Raw genomic sequence first — 13,521 nt, 5'->3', positions numbered from 1 at the left:
TGTGAAACATTTTGGGAATTAATCCTAACAACATTCTCCAATCATACAGAATTATTAGGCAGCTTTGTAATGCTGCTGCTGAATTCAGCCTTCTTGGCAGAATGCAAACCAAATTGTCCCATAAACTTTTCTAGGGGCAGAGTGGGGGAACTGACTATAAAGTATTTTAACACATATGAGGCTATATGAACACCAAATCTATAGTGCTTATATAGCTGTATTTGTGTGTGACTTAGGTAAAACATAGTGAACTACAAGGGATTTTCTTCCAAACAGTGCCATTTTCCAAACTTAGGTGGAATTCTCACTATGTAAAGGTCTAGTTCTCTAAAACTGTTTGGAAGTGAACAGTCTCACTGACTTCAGTGGAATAGTCCATAGGAGAAGGTTTTCCAGGCTAGGAGTATATCTGGAAAGTAACGTCTGAACACCTGCTCTACCCATTTCTTCATAATTTACTTGCTGGGCACTCTCAGGACTCAGAGCTCAACAGCAGTAAATTCTTACAAATGCATTTACACAATCCTGAGTCAACAAAATGTGATCTCTGCATCTTCCTTTTACTGAATAACCTCAAAGGAAATAATTTGCATTCCTCAACTGACTTATGGGGGTGTGTGTTAAAGGAGTTGAGGTTGGTATCTTCTTTTTCCTTTTCTAGAGAAACGGTATTTCAGTGGAATGTGGAGGATGCAAGCCTTTTGACCTTTAAAGCCTACATTTCCATTTAACAATATTTTTTTTATAGACTAGGAAAATGTTTCTTTTAGCATTTTGCCGTATAAGCATTTCACCATATAAACAAAACATGTAAACTAATGCCTGGCCTTGAGATTAAGAGGCTCTTGCACACCGTGTGAATAGGGCAATGGTTTGAGTGACTGAAGGGATTGCATTTAGCTGTTGGAGATCAGTTACCATGTGTGTAAGGATCTATTTACACTCTTAAGTGTATCTCTAACACGTAAATGCAATCCCTTAGTCACTCAAGCCATTGCTATTGCAATTGTTATAGCTGAGGTCTTAAAATTTTCCCTTTCATCAATACTGTGCTGGTGGTTGAAAGCTGGACCTCCAGACTTTTCAGCCTGTTACGTTTCACATCACCTGATGTTGTTTAAGGACATCTGAATTTATTTCTCTTCTTGCCAGTATTGACTTGGAGAAAGGGGGAGTGTTTGGGGTTTTTTTTAACATTAAAACATTATGAAAAAGGAAACTTAAGAAGTGGGCTTGGTAAAATATCTGGAGTAACAGTCTGCTGAAAATCAATGTGTTGATTTCTGTGATCTACAGTAAGTACAAGTGAGTTTATTTAACTTAAATATCTTTGAATACAGTCCATCTTTGCTATATATTCTTTATCTCCATTTCATATGTCAGTTTCTTGTGATACTGTGTTCTGGTTTTCTAGCATAAATTGTTTCCCTCCCTGCTTATTGTAGTCAGTGGAATCTGTGCTGCTATGGATGTAGACGTACGACCGTGACTGAGGACACTTGAATACCGGGGGCGGGGGCAAAGGGGAAGAGACAATTCAGAAATAGCACATTCGTGCCAGACTTCCTGTTTGACTTGCCCTGCTTCGACTTCCTGAGCTTGACAGAGATTAACAGCTGATCTTTCTAATTCGTTTGACCGCATTTATGACTGCATTCATGTACAATTCCTCAGGAGTATTTGGTCTGCTTGTGGACTTTATCCATTTAAAAATCCACATACCAATATCGGATGCTTTATTGGTTATTTGAAGGCAGCTGATAACTTTATTTTTGAATATTTCAAACTCAGGGCACTGGAGTTTGAAAGCTTAATCAAACTTAAAATTTCACTCCATTTTCCATCCAAGTAGTATTAGTCAGCTCTTAGTCATGAAAAAGATCGGGTCTGCATCCATCAGTAAGAAGGAAGAGAGTTTGGATCTGGCTTGAGAGCAGCTACCCAGCTTCTGTAGCTGCACAAACCTCAGTTGTCCAGCTCTAAAGTCGTGTTTTATTTTACCCTCCCTTCCCTGAGTGTGTCCTGCTACATCACAACTGCACAGTGCAGAGAGGAGACACCAAAGAGCTCTTCGGTTTTATACCAGAGTGGAAGGCATTATTTCAATAGCTAGGGATTGACATAACAAAGAAGCTTCTTAAATCATAGCCTCTGCCAAAAATTGGGAGGTATGTAATAAGGAATCACTTAAAGTTCATCTAGAAGGGATAGAACATATCAGAATAGTACAAATCACTTGTGGTGGAGTTGACGTCGTTTTTGTGAATTCACACCAAGTAGTCAGAGGGTATAAAAGAAAATATTCAGCAAGATTAGGAGCAATTTTTCTGGCTTTTTATTGAGACCTGAAGATGAGTTCATGCATGGTGTGTCAGTGCCAAACCAAGGTGTCCATCAAGCATCAGGGATGGATGCTCTAGTCAGGAGGTACCACCAGGAGCTGGAGTATGAGTAGTAGTTTAGGACTTGCACTGTGGTGATGAGGTATGTATCTCAGTTACCTGGCTGTGGCCACATAACTTTCACTGACACTGAATTCGGAGGTTTGAGATGATTGAAACTTTCAGCGGTTTACAAAGGCATGCTGTAAATGACGGGAAAACATGATACACCATACCCTAATTCTGTGCCTTTCCTCCCTCTCCCACATTCCACCGTCATCACTTACTAATCATGTTTCCTGTCTGGTGTTCCTTTTTCCTTCCTGTTTCTCCTTGCTGTTGCTACTCTGTAGCCCAGGGTCTTGCATTGAACTCTGATTTAGCTGCAAGTAACAAAGTGTAATTCAGGAGAAGGGTAACTTCTACTGTCTTTCTTCCACTGTAAACTTGGCAAGAGGCATATGTTATCAGCCTGCTTTCTCAGGATATCTTAAATCTAGATTGAAAAACTAATTTGAAAATGAATGGGCTGAAGCAGTCCTGGAGTAGTGAGGGCAGGGTTTTATGGGTGTAGAGGGAGTGGGCATTCTGAGGACAGGATGCTGAAACAGGTTTTCACCCTTCTGATTTCCAGGGTACTGAGTCACATGGACTTGAGGAATTAGCTGGAAGTCTTTTTATGAATGCTTGGCTTCCACTAAGCTGCTCAGGAAACACCAGAGAAAGGTGTGCCAACTTTTTCCATGTCACCCCACCCTAAGGGCTGCATTTGGCAGCACTACGCTATTTATATATGTGTGTGTGTGTATATATATATAAAAAATTTTAAAAGGCAGCTCCCGCTGCAGATGTGGCCCTAGAGCAGCAGGTGAGAAGGTGCCATCACAGCATTTCTCTTGAAATAAAGTGCTTTTTACAGTTGGCATGTACTCTCATTTCACCTTTTCTGTAAGCTTCACATTCTCAGCTTTGCTTTGAGGCCCATTTTCCCTAGCCCACATGCGGTACAGCATAACTGTATTAACAGTTTTGTAGGAAATACAGGGAGCTGCTTTGTACATTGAGATGTTGGTCAGTCTCAGCTAGAACAGGCTGTTTTGATTGATGTTGAATAATACTCTCCTCAGCTGAAAAAACAGGTTGGACTATTTGAGGAGAAGGTTGTTAATTAGTGTGACTAAAGTGTCACATTGGTTATTTAATACAGATTACAGTATTCTTTGGGACACAGTCCTGGGGTCCCCTACAGTAAGAAATGGCATAGAGCCTTTTTCTTATTTGAAGAACTGTGGGAGTGGGACAGTGGGAGGTGGCTTATCCTTAGTAAGCTGTGAGCCTGTTTGTGTCTGAAGAAAGTACCAATGTTTTTATTTTGCTGTTATTCCTGCCGCAACCAAGTTGAAAAGCTTTTGCGCTAACTAAAGAACCATTTTTACAACAAAAATGATGTGCTTGTTCTTTAAGGAGGAGTTTGCAATCTTATACATTCAATGTAAACCTTTCCTAAAGAGGCAAAATTTCTTGAGTAAAAAAAACAACAAGCCTGTCTGTGTGCTTTTTTTTTTTAACAAAGCACGCATTTTACTAGAATTGAAATATGCAGAGAGCAAAAGATACACTTAGAAAACCTGGGATAACTGGGAAAAATCTTACCATTAGAATTTACTTTAATTTACTTTAGCATTTGCATAATACCTTTTTTGGGTGCTTTTAAACTCTGAATATCTTCTAAATTCAAAAGGAATTAGGGTTTTGATTTGATGTAGTATAAGATCTAATTTGTAGCTCACAGTGGTTTATATATTTAGTAATGTTGTCCAGTTTGAATCTAGTCGTATGAGAATGCAACTTTTAATCAAGTGTATCCCTCTTATGTCATGACAGCATGCACTTCAGCACGTGTTTAAACATGTTTAGACAGCACTTTTTAAGTAGAAGGAGAAAAATCAACATGATATATTCATTTGAAAAGCCATCACATGTGTCATTGGGCTAAGGTTTTTTTACACTTAAAATCAGAGGCCTGTAAGGTAAACTGTGTACATAAATCTTCCTGCTTTAGCTTATGTTGGAGATCTGTAGAGTTGTGGAGCTGACAATATTGCAGAAGCACCTTAATTTGAGTTACTTTTTCCAGACGTACTCTATCCTGCTTGATATACTCCCGAACTGGGACAAGATTGAAGCATTCTGGAAGATAGTTTATCTAATGGCACCCGTATCACCAACTGGTTAGGTGATCTTAAACAGCAAACCACTAGAAGAAGGACATGTATAAAAACAGTTTGACATGAGAGAAGCCACTTCCTGACTTTGACAGTCCCTGAAATAATGCAGCTGCATTTTTTTTTGAAAGCAGCCTTAGCATGTGGTACAGGATTGACACTGCTCTGTAGGGGCCAAGGAGTGTAAAAGATACAGGACCTCAGTTAATAAATAAGCCAGCTAAAGGCAAATATATCATTAATAACGATATGAAGGAAGGGAGGTTGTGCATGTTAAAAGTTCTGTTTGTTTCCACAGCGTTGCCTGTCGACGGTGTGTAGTGGTCGGTAATGGAGGAGTACTTCGAAATAAGACGTTAGGAGAGAAAATTGACTCGTATGATGTGATAATAAGGTAAATGGTGCCTCATTTTCATTTTGTGTACATGGAAAGAATTAACAAACTTTTGCTGTCAGCCAGTAGCTTTGGAGTTCAGTTATTATACGAACGAAAATGTCTAAAACTTCCTGTTTTACTTACTCTGCACAGCCTTCATTAAAAAAACTTAGGAAAAAATAGATCAGTGTTTTATTACACAGACTGATTGATACAGGGGAGGAAGAACCACTGGGTGGGCAGTCTGCCTCGTACAGATGTGCACGTGCAAGGTGCTGCCATTGGGCCTGGGTCCAAGCATGTGGCAGCCTGGAGCCTTTCATGTGCCCCTCGCTGTGAGCCAGCATCCCAGGCAGCCCTGCCTCTTGCCTTCAACACTATCCCTTACTCCTCTGCTGGCATCGGCATTGCTCGGAGTGGGTTAAATGTAACGTTTATGGTGGGAAGTCCATCTCAAGGCATGTGTTAACTGAAGGATGATGTTGATGTCTACCTGTTTTTCTCAAGCATGTTAGTTCATGTGGGAAGTTTGAGATGCCTCGACCTACCAGAGGATGCTGGGATCTGAAGAAGGGGCATCTGGACTAGGGAAACTGGCGAAGTGCTCAGAGAGGAACAGGCAAAGGCAGGGGTGGGGGGGCGTCGTCGTGGAAAGCTCAAATGGCAGACAAACTGAAAACGGACTGTTTGGCTGATTATAACAGAACTTTCTGCACCTTAAGAAAAAGATAAATCACTTTCTCCTTTGCAGGAATTGAGATAGTAACAGATTAAACAGCCCTTCTGCCTGTAGGTACCTTGTCAGATAGTGTGCCTGTACCCGCTTTCACTGAAACCTCTGAACTGCCGTTTCAGTTTGTCTGCTTCAACGTTGTGTTGAACATTGTACAAAATCTCATTTTTGTTACTTTGCCATCAATCCTAATGCTCGTTTTAGTAATAGTGTTTCAGTCTTCAAGCACTACCATAAAAAGTTGTATACAAAGCCTGAGTTTGACACGCTTTTGAAAACACACTGGTAAGATAGAATTGAATACATGCAATTCTTCAGTTGTAATTCCTCTTACAAACTTAAAACTATAGAAAGTGATCCAGATAATATCCCTGTTCTTAGGAAACTACTTGCCTGACAACTTTGTGCTTTAGAAAAAAACTCCACCTTGCACTTATCTGCATTGTAGTTTAATGATGCAAGGAAGCTTCATGGATTGTTTTTAAGCTATTTCAAGTATTTGGGCTGCTTGTTAATCTATCTACTCTTCTTAAAATGGAAATCTTTATGTAGACGGGTGTCACACATTAAAAACCAGCTCTAAATTCAAAACTGTTTCAGAAATGTGGTTTGCATTTGTTAGCTATCAGTGAACAAAGAGGTGACATTTGCATTCTGTATTTAATGACGAATTCAGATAAAACTTTGAAATACTCCCTTGCCTACATACCTTGTTTTGCAAACATTTGCTCCTAAGCAGTGTGCCTCCTATTCTGAGCAGTCAGTGACATTGGCAGGAATGGAGCATACAGAGACTGCCTGAATTCTCCAAAGAGTATGCAACACACCAACCAAGCAAAAACTGCAAGATGGAGACTTAAAACACAGCCCATCTAAAACCTCAGAGCAGAGAGACCTGATACACCTGCTTGCTGCTTATTAATCTGTTCCATCCCAAAGCATTGGCAGCAGCGCAAGTAATATTTAAAAAAAAAAAAAAAACAAAGAAAAAAAACCCCAAAAACCCCCAAACAAACAAAAAAACCCCCAGACGTAAAAACATGTCAGCATGAGGTACACAGTCATAATCCCTGTTCCTGTGTGCTGTAGACAGTGAAGAATATTTCTCTAGAATTGCCTCCTGTGTGCCATGGATCATGTAGTAGCATGAATGGAGCAATGGGTAATTCTCCAAGTCAGATACTCTCTTGGGACTTCTCCAGTTTCTTTGTTTGAGCCAAACTGGAAGGCCCTCTGCTCAAGTGATGCATGATAAGCAATCGCGTGATTGTGTTCTAAACCACCTTGGCCAGGCTCCTACATGTGCTTGATCCCTCTGAGTAAGAGGGTAAGTGCACCTGGTAATTGCTTATTTAGCATGTAATGTGATAAGTAAATGCTGGGCCGCTAAAGCCTCCTGTACTTGGACACGCTGTCTGCCCCGCAGACGTAACGTGTGTACCAGCCACCACACAGTAAGGACGCGGATGGGGTAGTCATTGTTGTCTCTGTGTCTCTCCTCTGCAGAATGAATAATGGCCCTGTTATAGGGTATGAAGAGGATGTTGGGAGGAGGACGACCTTCCGCCTTTCTTACCCGGAATCCATCTTCTCGGATCCGATCCACTACGACCCTAATACGACTGTTGTTCTCATTGTCTTCAAACCACATGACTTGAAGTGGCTTTGGGAGATACTAGGCGGTCAGAAAATAGTGAGTTTAATTATTCATGACTTTGGCTCAGCTTGCCACACACCTCTGACGTGAAATACCTGTTCTGTTTTTAACTTTAGTCCTCCTAGCTGAGGGGAGCACTGGATCTCCTGGTCAGTCTGCTCAATATCCCTTTTCCATAAATGCTTCTGTGCTCTTTCTCACATGCATATTTGATCAGTTCCTCACCCTGAAGCAGTTTTCCTCTTGGAAATACGTTTTTATCCTCTTCCTAGCACGGTTTCATATTCTGACATGCATGCTCCAGCCATGTCCCAGGTTATTTTATCCTGTGCACTTGGTGGAATTGCAGAATAATGTTGGAAGGGACCTCTCTCTGGAAGTCTTTAGTCCAAAACATTGTTGAAAGAAAGCAGGGCCAAATTCAAAGCCATACCTCAGGGTTCTTGAGGTGTCATCCTGGTAAGTTTTGAGTATTTCCAAAGATATTTCTACAACCTGTGTTTCAGTGCTGCAGCACCCTCACAGGAAAGAGTGTCTCCTCATCCTTTCACCGTGCGCCTCTGAGAACAGCCTGATGTTGTCTCTTTTTGTAAACACCTACCAGGTAGTTGAAGATGGGCTGAACAAACCCAGCCTCCTCAGACCCTTGTTCGCTGTATGCTCTGGCCCCTTAGCCATTTTAGAGGCCTTCTGCTGAACTTGCCCTGGTTTGACACAGTCTTGCACAGGGGGGAGCCCAAACCAGCATTTGTGAGATTGCAGAAGGGCATAGTACAAAGTACTTGAGAACAATAACTTCTGCCTACCTGTTCTCTATATGCTTTTATTAACGTGTCCAAGCACAAGTGAGCATTTACTGCTTCTAGAGCACGCTGCTGGTGCATGTTGTCTATCAGGGACCTTTCTGCAAAGCTGTTTTCTAGCCAGCTGTCCCTGACCTCTGCCGCCGCAGTGGGTTGTTCAATAGCAGGAGCACAATCTGGCACTTGTTTTTGTTGGGCTTTGGGAGGTTCAACACACTTCTTCCTTAACTTCCTGCCCTTGAATTTTACTCTGGTTAGAGTTGCTACAAAACTAACATCAACTGTTTATGGCTGTTAAAAATGTGTGTTTGCTTGCCTGTTACAGAATGCTAAAGGCTTTTGGAAGAAACCGGCTCTGAACATGATATACAAATCTAGTCAAATCAGGATTCTTGATCCCAGTATCACCAGAAAAACGGCTTATGAATGGCTTAATTTCCCAACAAGGTTTCCCAAAAAGGAGGTAAGCTTTTTCTGTGCCTTTTAGTTTTGTGCAACCGAATGTTGACTTAAAGGTAATTATCTCTTTATTATAGTGGACTATATTAGAACATTAGTTTGCATTTAGATGGTCCTCAAAAAAGATGGGAAAATGGAACGTGGAGAGAGAGTGGGTAGCCTTGTATGCCAAAAATCTCTTTTTTATGGATTTTGTAATTAGTATTAAATGAGACTGCTTTTGCAGTCAGACATAATGCTATTTATAAAATTGGGAAAAGTAGACAGGCATTGGAACATGGCTGATCTGAAGAGCCTCTAGAAACATTAAGGAGTATTGAATTATTAAATGTAGGGAGTTTTATAGTTTTTTCTTTAAAAAAGCCCTAAAAAACCCCAACAAAAATCCCCAACTAAAACAAAACACCGAAAAAAACCCACACCTAGCAAACAAAATCCCCCCAAAACCCCAACAACACAGTAATTCTAACACTGCTATAATTTCGCACTGCTGGGGGCGGCTAGGGACTAGGGAGTGTACAGGATATTCCAGCCCTGCGCTAATGACATGGGTCTAGCAGCATTCTTGTGCTGACTGATTTGATGCCAAGCATTGTAATGAGTTAACTGACAATTTGGGTGTAAAAATAAATTTTAACTGTCAGTTTGTGACTGAAGAATGTTTCTGATGAAAGGTAAGGCTTCAAGCTGGAGACCGCCCTTGCGCAGTCGGGGCTGGCCACGTGCTGTTTAGCACAAATGTGGTTCTTTGGGGTCACATCGTTGCACAGAGCTGCTTCATCAGGATCAGCCAGCTGACATGGGTGGAAACATTTGACAGGCTGTCACTGTGGAGTATCTACCACAACTTTTTTCTGGTTTAATCTTTCTAATATTTGAGGCGGTTGAGGTTTATTTTTGCTTTTGGGAGTTTTGGTGCTTTTTATTTCTTTTCCCTTTAAAAAAGTTCTTTCTTTTTTTGAGCCTACTAGTGGCTTTTTCCTCCCTTATTAACTCTCAAACTGGAATACCCAGTTTGACTGCGTGCTTGCTGGGGCTCCATGCCATTTCAGCTGTTCAGCCAAGGGTGGGTAGAAAGCAGCGTATTGGTTGGGCACCTGGCTGTCTCCTCAAGAGCTGCAGAACATCTGTGGCCACTGTGGCTCCAGCAATTCCTCCTGTCTCATCCTGTGCTCCGCTATTCCACTCCTAGTGGGAGTAAAAGTCAGACCAGTGCTGTCAGTGAGCCAGAGAGATGTGCACGATGTCCTGGAGCTGGTACAGAGGCACAGGCCACTCAGTCGCTTTGGGTAGCGTGCATGCCCTCTGCCCCTCTCCTGCTCGCTGGGCGTCCCTTTCTGCCACCTCCACATCCCGCTTGCTCCATGCCAGGGGTTTTGCAGCCCCTCATCCCCGGTGGCAGCAATGGTCAAGCTGAGGTGTGCTTTTCTTTGCTTTTCCTCCCATCTCAGAGGTGGGCTGTGGCTGAGAGCCTGCAAATCTGCTGTGTCGCTCTGGCACAGCTCGGTTAGGCTGCGGGCCACGCTTCGGGAGTTCCCATGGGCACGGCGGCCTTTTGCCGGGCCCATTTTAAAGCCCTCTGTCCCATAGGGCGTCCCTGGGGAGGGCTGGTGCTGCCTTCGCTGTCCTGTGCTTCAGGCCCCTCTGTCTGCCGAAGACCACTGTTGCTTTCCCTGCTCTCTCTGCCTTTTCCATTAAGCCAATTGTATGTTCCCTGTGTGCACATTTGTGCGTACTTGTGCACAGTCCAGCAGGCATTATTCCTTTGTTAGCAACTGTGATGGTGTTAGCAGAGCTGGGAAGAACAGCTGTAAGATTGGATGTGCTGCCCCAGGAGCACTGAAGTGGGAAAGGGCTGCACCTATTCCCATTGAACGTGACTGGCTGAACACATTTCATTACAGGCTGAGGATGTCTGCGTATTGCTAGGGCACTAGCGTGACAATACATTTTAAAAGTAGTGTTGCTTTATTTAGTATATTCTTCTGACGTGAACTTTATGATAGCCAAAGGTAAACAGAGCTAGTTGCAACCTGTGATATTCCTGATACTCCAAATCGCACTAATCCTGGCATGTAGCAGTCCTGACATAATTTTTGGGTCCTGTATAGTATGGGCATTGCGACAGGGTCACTTCTAAGTTTATAATATTGGGCCTCCAGGGCAGAAATTTACTTTGCTAACTGGCAGGAGTCCTGAGCAACAGCATGCGTTTTAAGTTAATGTTATTCTTGGAATCCTCCAAAAGTATAAAGGTACAAAAAGTTTCTACATAAAAGGGGGTAGTTCAGTTCTGTGACTTTAAGTTTACAGAGTTGATGTTAGTAATTTTTTTCCTGAGAACTTGTTCTTGTATCAAATGATACAAAGACATATTTTTCTGTATCATCAAGGGTATCTGCCTTCTCTCTGCGCAGAATTCTCCACTACTGGTTTGCCTACTTAGTTTTCAGAGGCAAATGAACTGTGCCTTGAGTCAGAGACCAAAAAAGCATATGATTTTGTGCTCAGTTGAGGTCTGATTGCAGCTACTGAAAGTGTTTAGCTCATTTGGTCTCTGATAAAATTGTTATTTTACCTAAGAAGGGCATGAGTGCCTGAAAGTTTTGTCTGTTTCTGAGGGCACTTTTTCCCCTCAGTTTCATCACTTAGACTAATGAAAGAGTTCGCCTCTCTGTACCTTGCCTCTTTTACTTCCTTAGATCATTTTAGCTGCTGCTTCAGTTAAGAGTCAGGTACTTGGTCACAAGGTAGGACAGGTAGTTGCAATGAGTTGTTCTGTGCTCTTGCAAGAAATGCTGATTTTTCGTTAGGTGCTCTTAGTTTTGCATGGTTAAAACCTGTTAATGACCTGCTCTTGGTATTTTACATTGCATTTGCTTATGAGCTGTCTCACTGTAGAGAGAAATTAGCAATTCTACAGTTTATTTTCTTCTAATAGTAACATAAATAGTGGGGGAAGGTCTAAAGCAGTGTTCTCCTGGAATTTCCCTGCTCTGAAAACATTCAAATGCAGCCAAGTTAATGCAGTGGTAGCATTCATGCATTTTTAGTTTGGTGTTTTGAAGATTTGAGGCATGTCATGTTTTTCTGTTGGTCTGGATCTTCGTCATCTAGAAACTTCTGATTACATCTGCTAATTCAGTCAAATTTGACAGGGTGAAATGGCCTCCAATATACTGGAGCCTGACAAGTTTGGTGAAGGTAGGTTGCTGAGCAGAAAGATGGGGAAAACTTCCTGATGCCTCTGCTGAGGGAGGGAGTACGGTATGGGCTCAGCCCTCACTAGAAACCGGAGAATCCCAGGGAAAGCCAACATGGCAGATACACCCCGGTCATGGAAAACGTGCGGGCAGCACCTTACTCATTATGAGACATGGGGGGATCAAAGCACAAACCCAAACGCCTGTAGAAGAGCCAGGCTGCCTCGTTTCTGCTGCCTTGGTTCTTAGGCTTGCTCTTTGCGTCAAGCTGCCAGTTATTTACGTATGCGTGCTCTCTGTGTTTTGTTTTAGAAACCCAAGCACCCAACAACGGGTCTAATTGCCATTACGCTGGCATTTCACATATGCCATGAAGTTCACCTGGCAGGCTTCAAGTACGACTTCACTGACAGAAACAGTTCTTTGCACTACTACGGCAATGAGACGATGTCTCAGATGATGCAGGTATGACAATGTGGGTAATGATATCAGTGTCCCTTGTGCCACACCATGTTCTGCAATGTCTGCATGAGATACGGCTGTTTGAACGTTCTGTTTTGCTTTACTGGCGTTATCCTCAGGCTACGCAGCTCTTGTTTGTAGAAGCGTATTTGCTAGCGCTGTCAGAACACAAATAGTGTTGTTTCGGTTTGCATTCTCTTTTTCCTTGGCAGCTACTTGCACAATTTATCATAGTTGCCAAATTTCTTTAAAAAGAGAAAGAAGAGTGAAGTGGAAAGGAAGGCATTAAAGACCTATAAATTTGCAATTAGGAAGAGAGCTGAATTTCAGAAATGTAAAACAGAAAAGAAAAGCAGCTCTTAGAGGGGGTAGGGGGAGAAGGAACTGCTTCTAGGAGGGGGAAGCCACAGCTCACCAGGGGGAGGGAGCAGCAGGAGGCTGGCAAACATCAGAGATGCCTTCTCCTCCAATCCTGCAGAGAAGGGCCTCCTGCTTTGCTGTGGTCATGCCTGTTTTCTTTTTCTTGTCTTCAGCTCTGTACTCTGAGCAACCCCATCTCAGCCCTTCACCTCAATGTGAACAGTTTTCTGTTCCATGTGCATGCCCAGTGCACGTGGCGACTATTTTCTCTCCTCCTCCCTCCTCCTGAAGGAAGAGGAGGGGGCCAATGTCACAGGAGCCTCCTATGCCTCTCTGAGGACTCCTAGGTGCCCGCTGCTCTGCGGTAATTTTCCTCTTACACTGAACCTGCCTTCATTTTGAGGTTCTTCTCTGCAGGTGCTTTTTTGTAATGTGTACAAAGCTAGGTGAGGTTGATCACTAGTTGAATAGACATCTGTTAGGTTTCCTACTAAAGTCTTGAAACTTTAAAAAACAAACAACTAAAAAACTTATTGTTAATTCTTTAGTAGCGTTCAGTTGTAAATCTCACACTATATATGTATAACCTTTTATGCAGTATTTGTATTCATTTCAATTTACTGGTTGGCAGGACACATCCGATGTACAAATGCTCTATGTGTGCTTTGCAAGAACCTGCGTTGAGCTTTGAGAATTAGTAACTTTCTGACTGCTTGTGCTGTAAATGTGCTTATGTGGCGGTTCCCTCTAAGCGGGGGGAGGAGCTGGGAGAGTTAGTGATGGAAGGACTTCTGTGAGACCACGTCTTGCCCATTCTTGCCACTGAAGGTTGATCCCTTTTGGTTTGTTTCCTAATGGAGAA

The 13,521-nt window shown here is 42.4% G+C and overlaps 1 protein-coding gene across 2 annotated transcripts in view; it reads left to right on the top strand.

Moving 5' to 3' along the window:
• Window positions 1–13,521, top strand: part of ST3GAL6 (ST3 beta-galactoside alpha-2,3-sialyltransferase 6) — a 42,573-nt gene that overhangs the window by 28,049 nt on the left and 1,003 nt on the right. For both annotated transcript variants that reach the window (XM_086478197.1, XM_086478195.1), the window contains 4 exons: window positions 4,905–5,000; window positions 7,222–7,408; window positions 8,501–8,638; window positions 12,150–12,302. In XM_086478197.1, the coding sequence (XP_086334323.1) occupies window positions 4,905–5,000; window positions 7,222–7,408; window positions 8,501–8,638; window positions 12,150–12,302 (574 nt within the window). The remainder of the gene's footprint in view (window positions 1–4,904; window positions 5,001–7,221; window positions 7,409–8,500; window positions 8,639–12,149; window positions 12,303–13,521) is intronic.

This window comes from Leptosomus discolor, chromosome 1 (assembly GCF_034619465.1).
Source record: "Leptosomus discolor isolate bLepDis1 chromosome 1, bLepDis1.hap2, whole genome shotgun sequence".
Classification (NCBI taxonomy): domain Eukaryota; kingdom Metazoa; phylum Chordata; class Aves; order Leptosomiformes; family Leptosomidae; genus Leptosomus; species Leptosomus discolor.
Note: the sequence above shows the minus strand (reverse complement) of the source record. Positions and strands in the feature narration are given on the sequence as shown.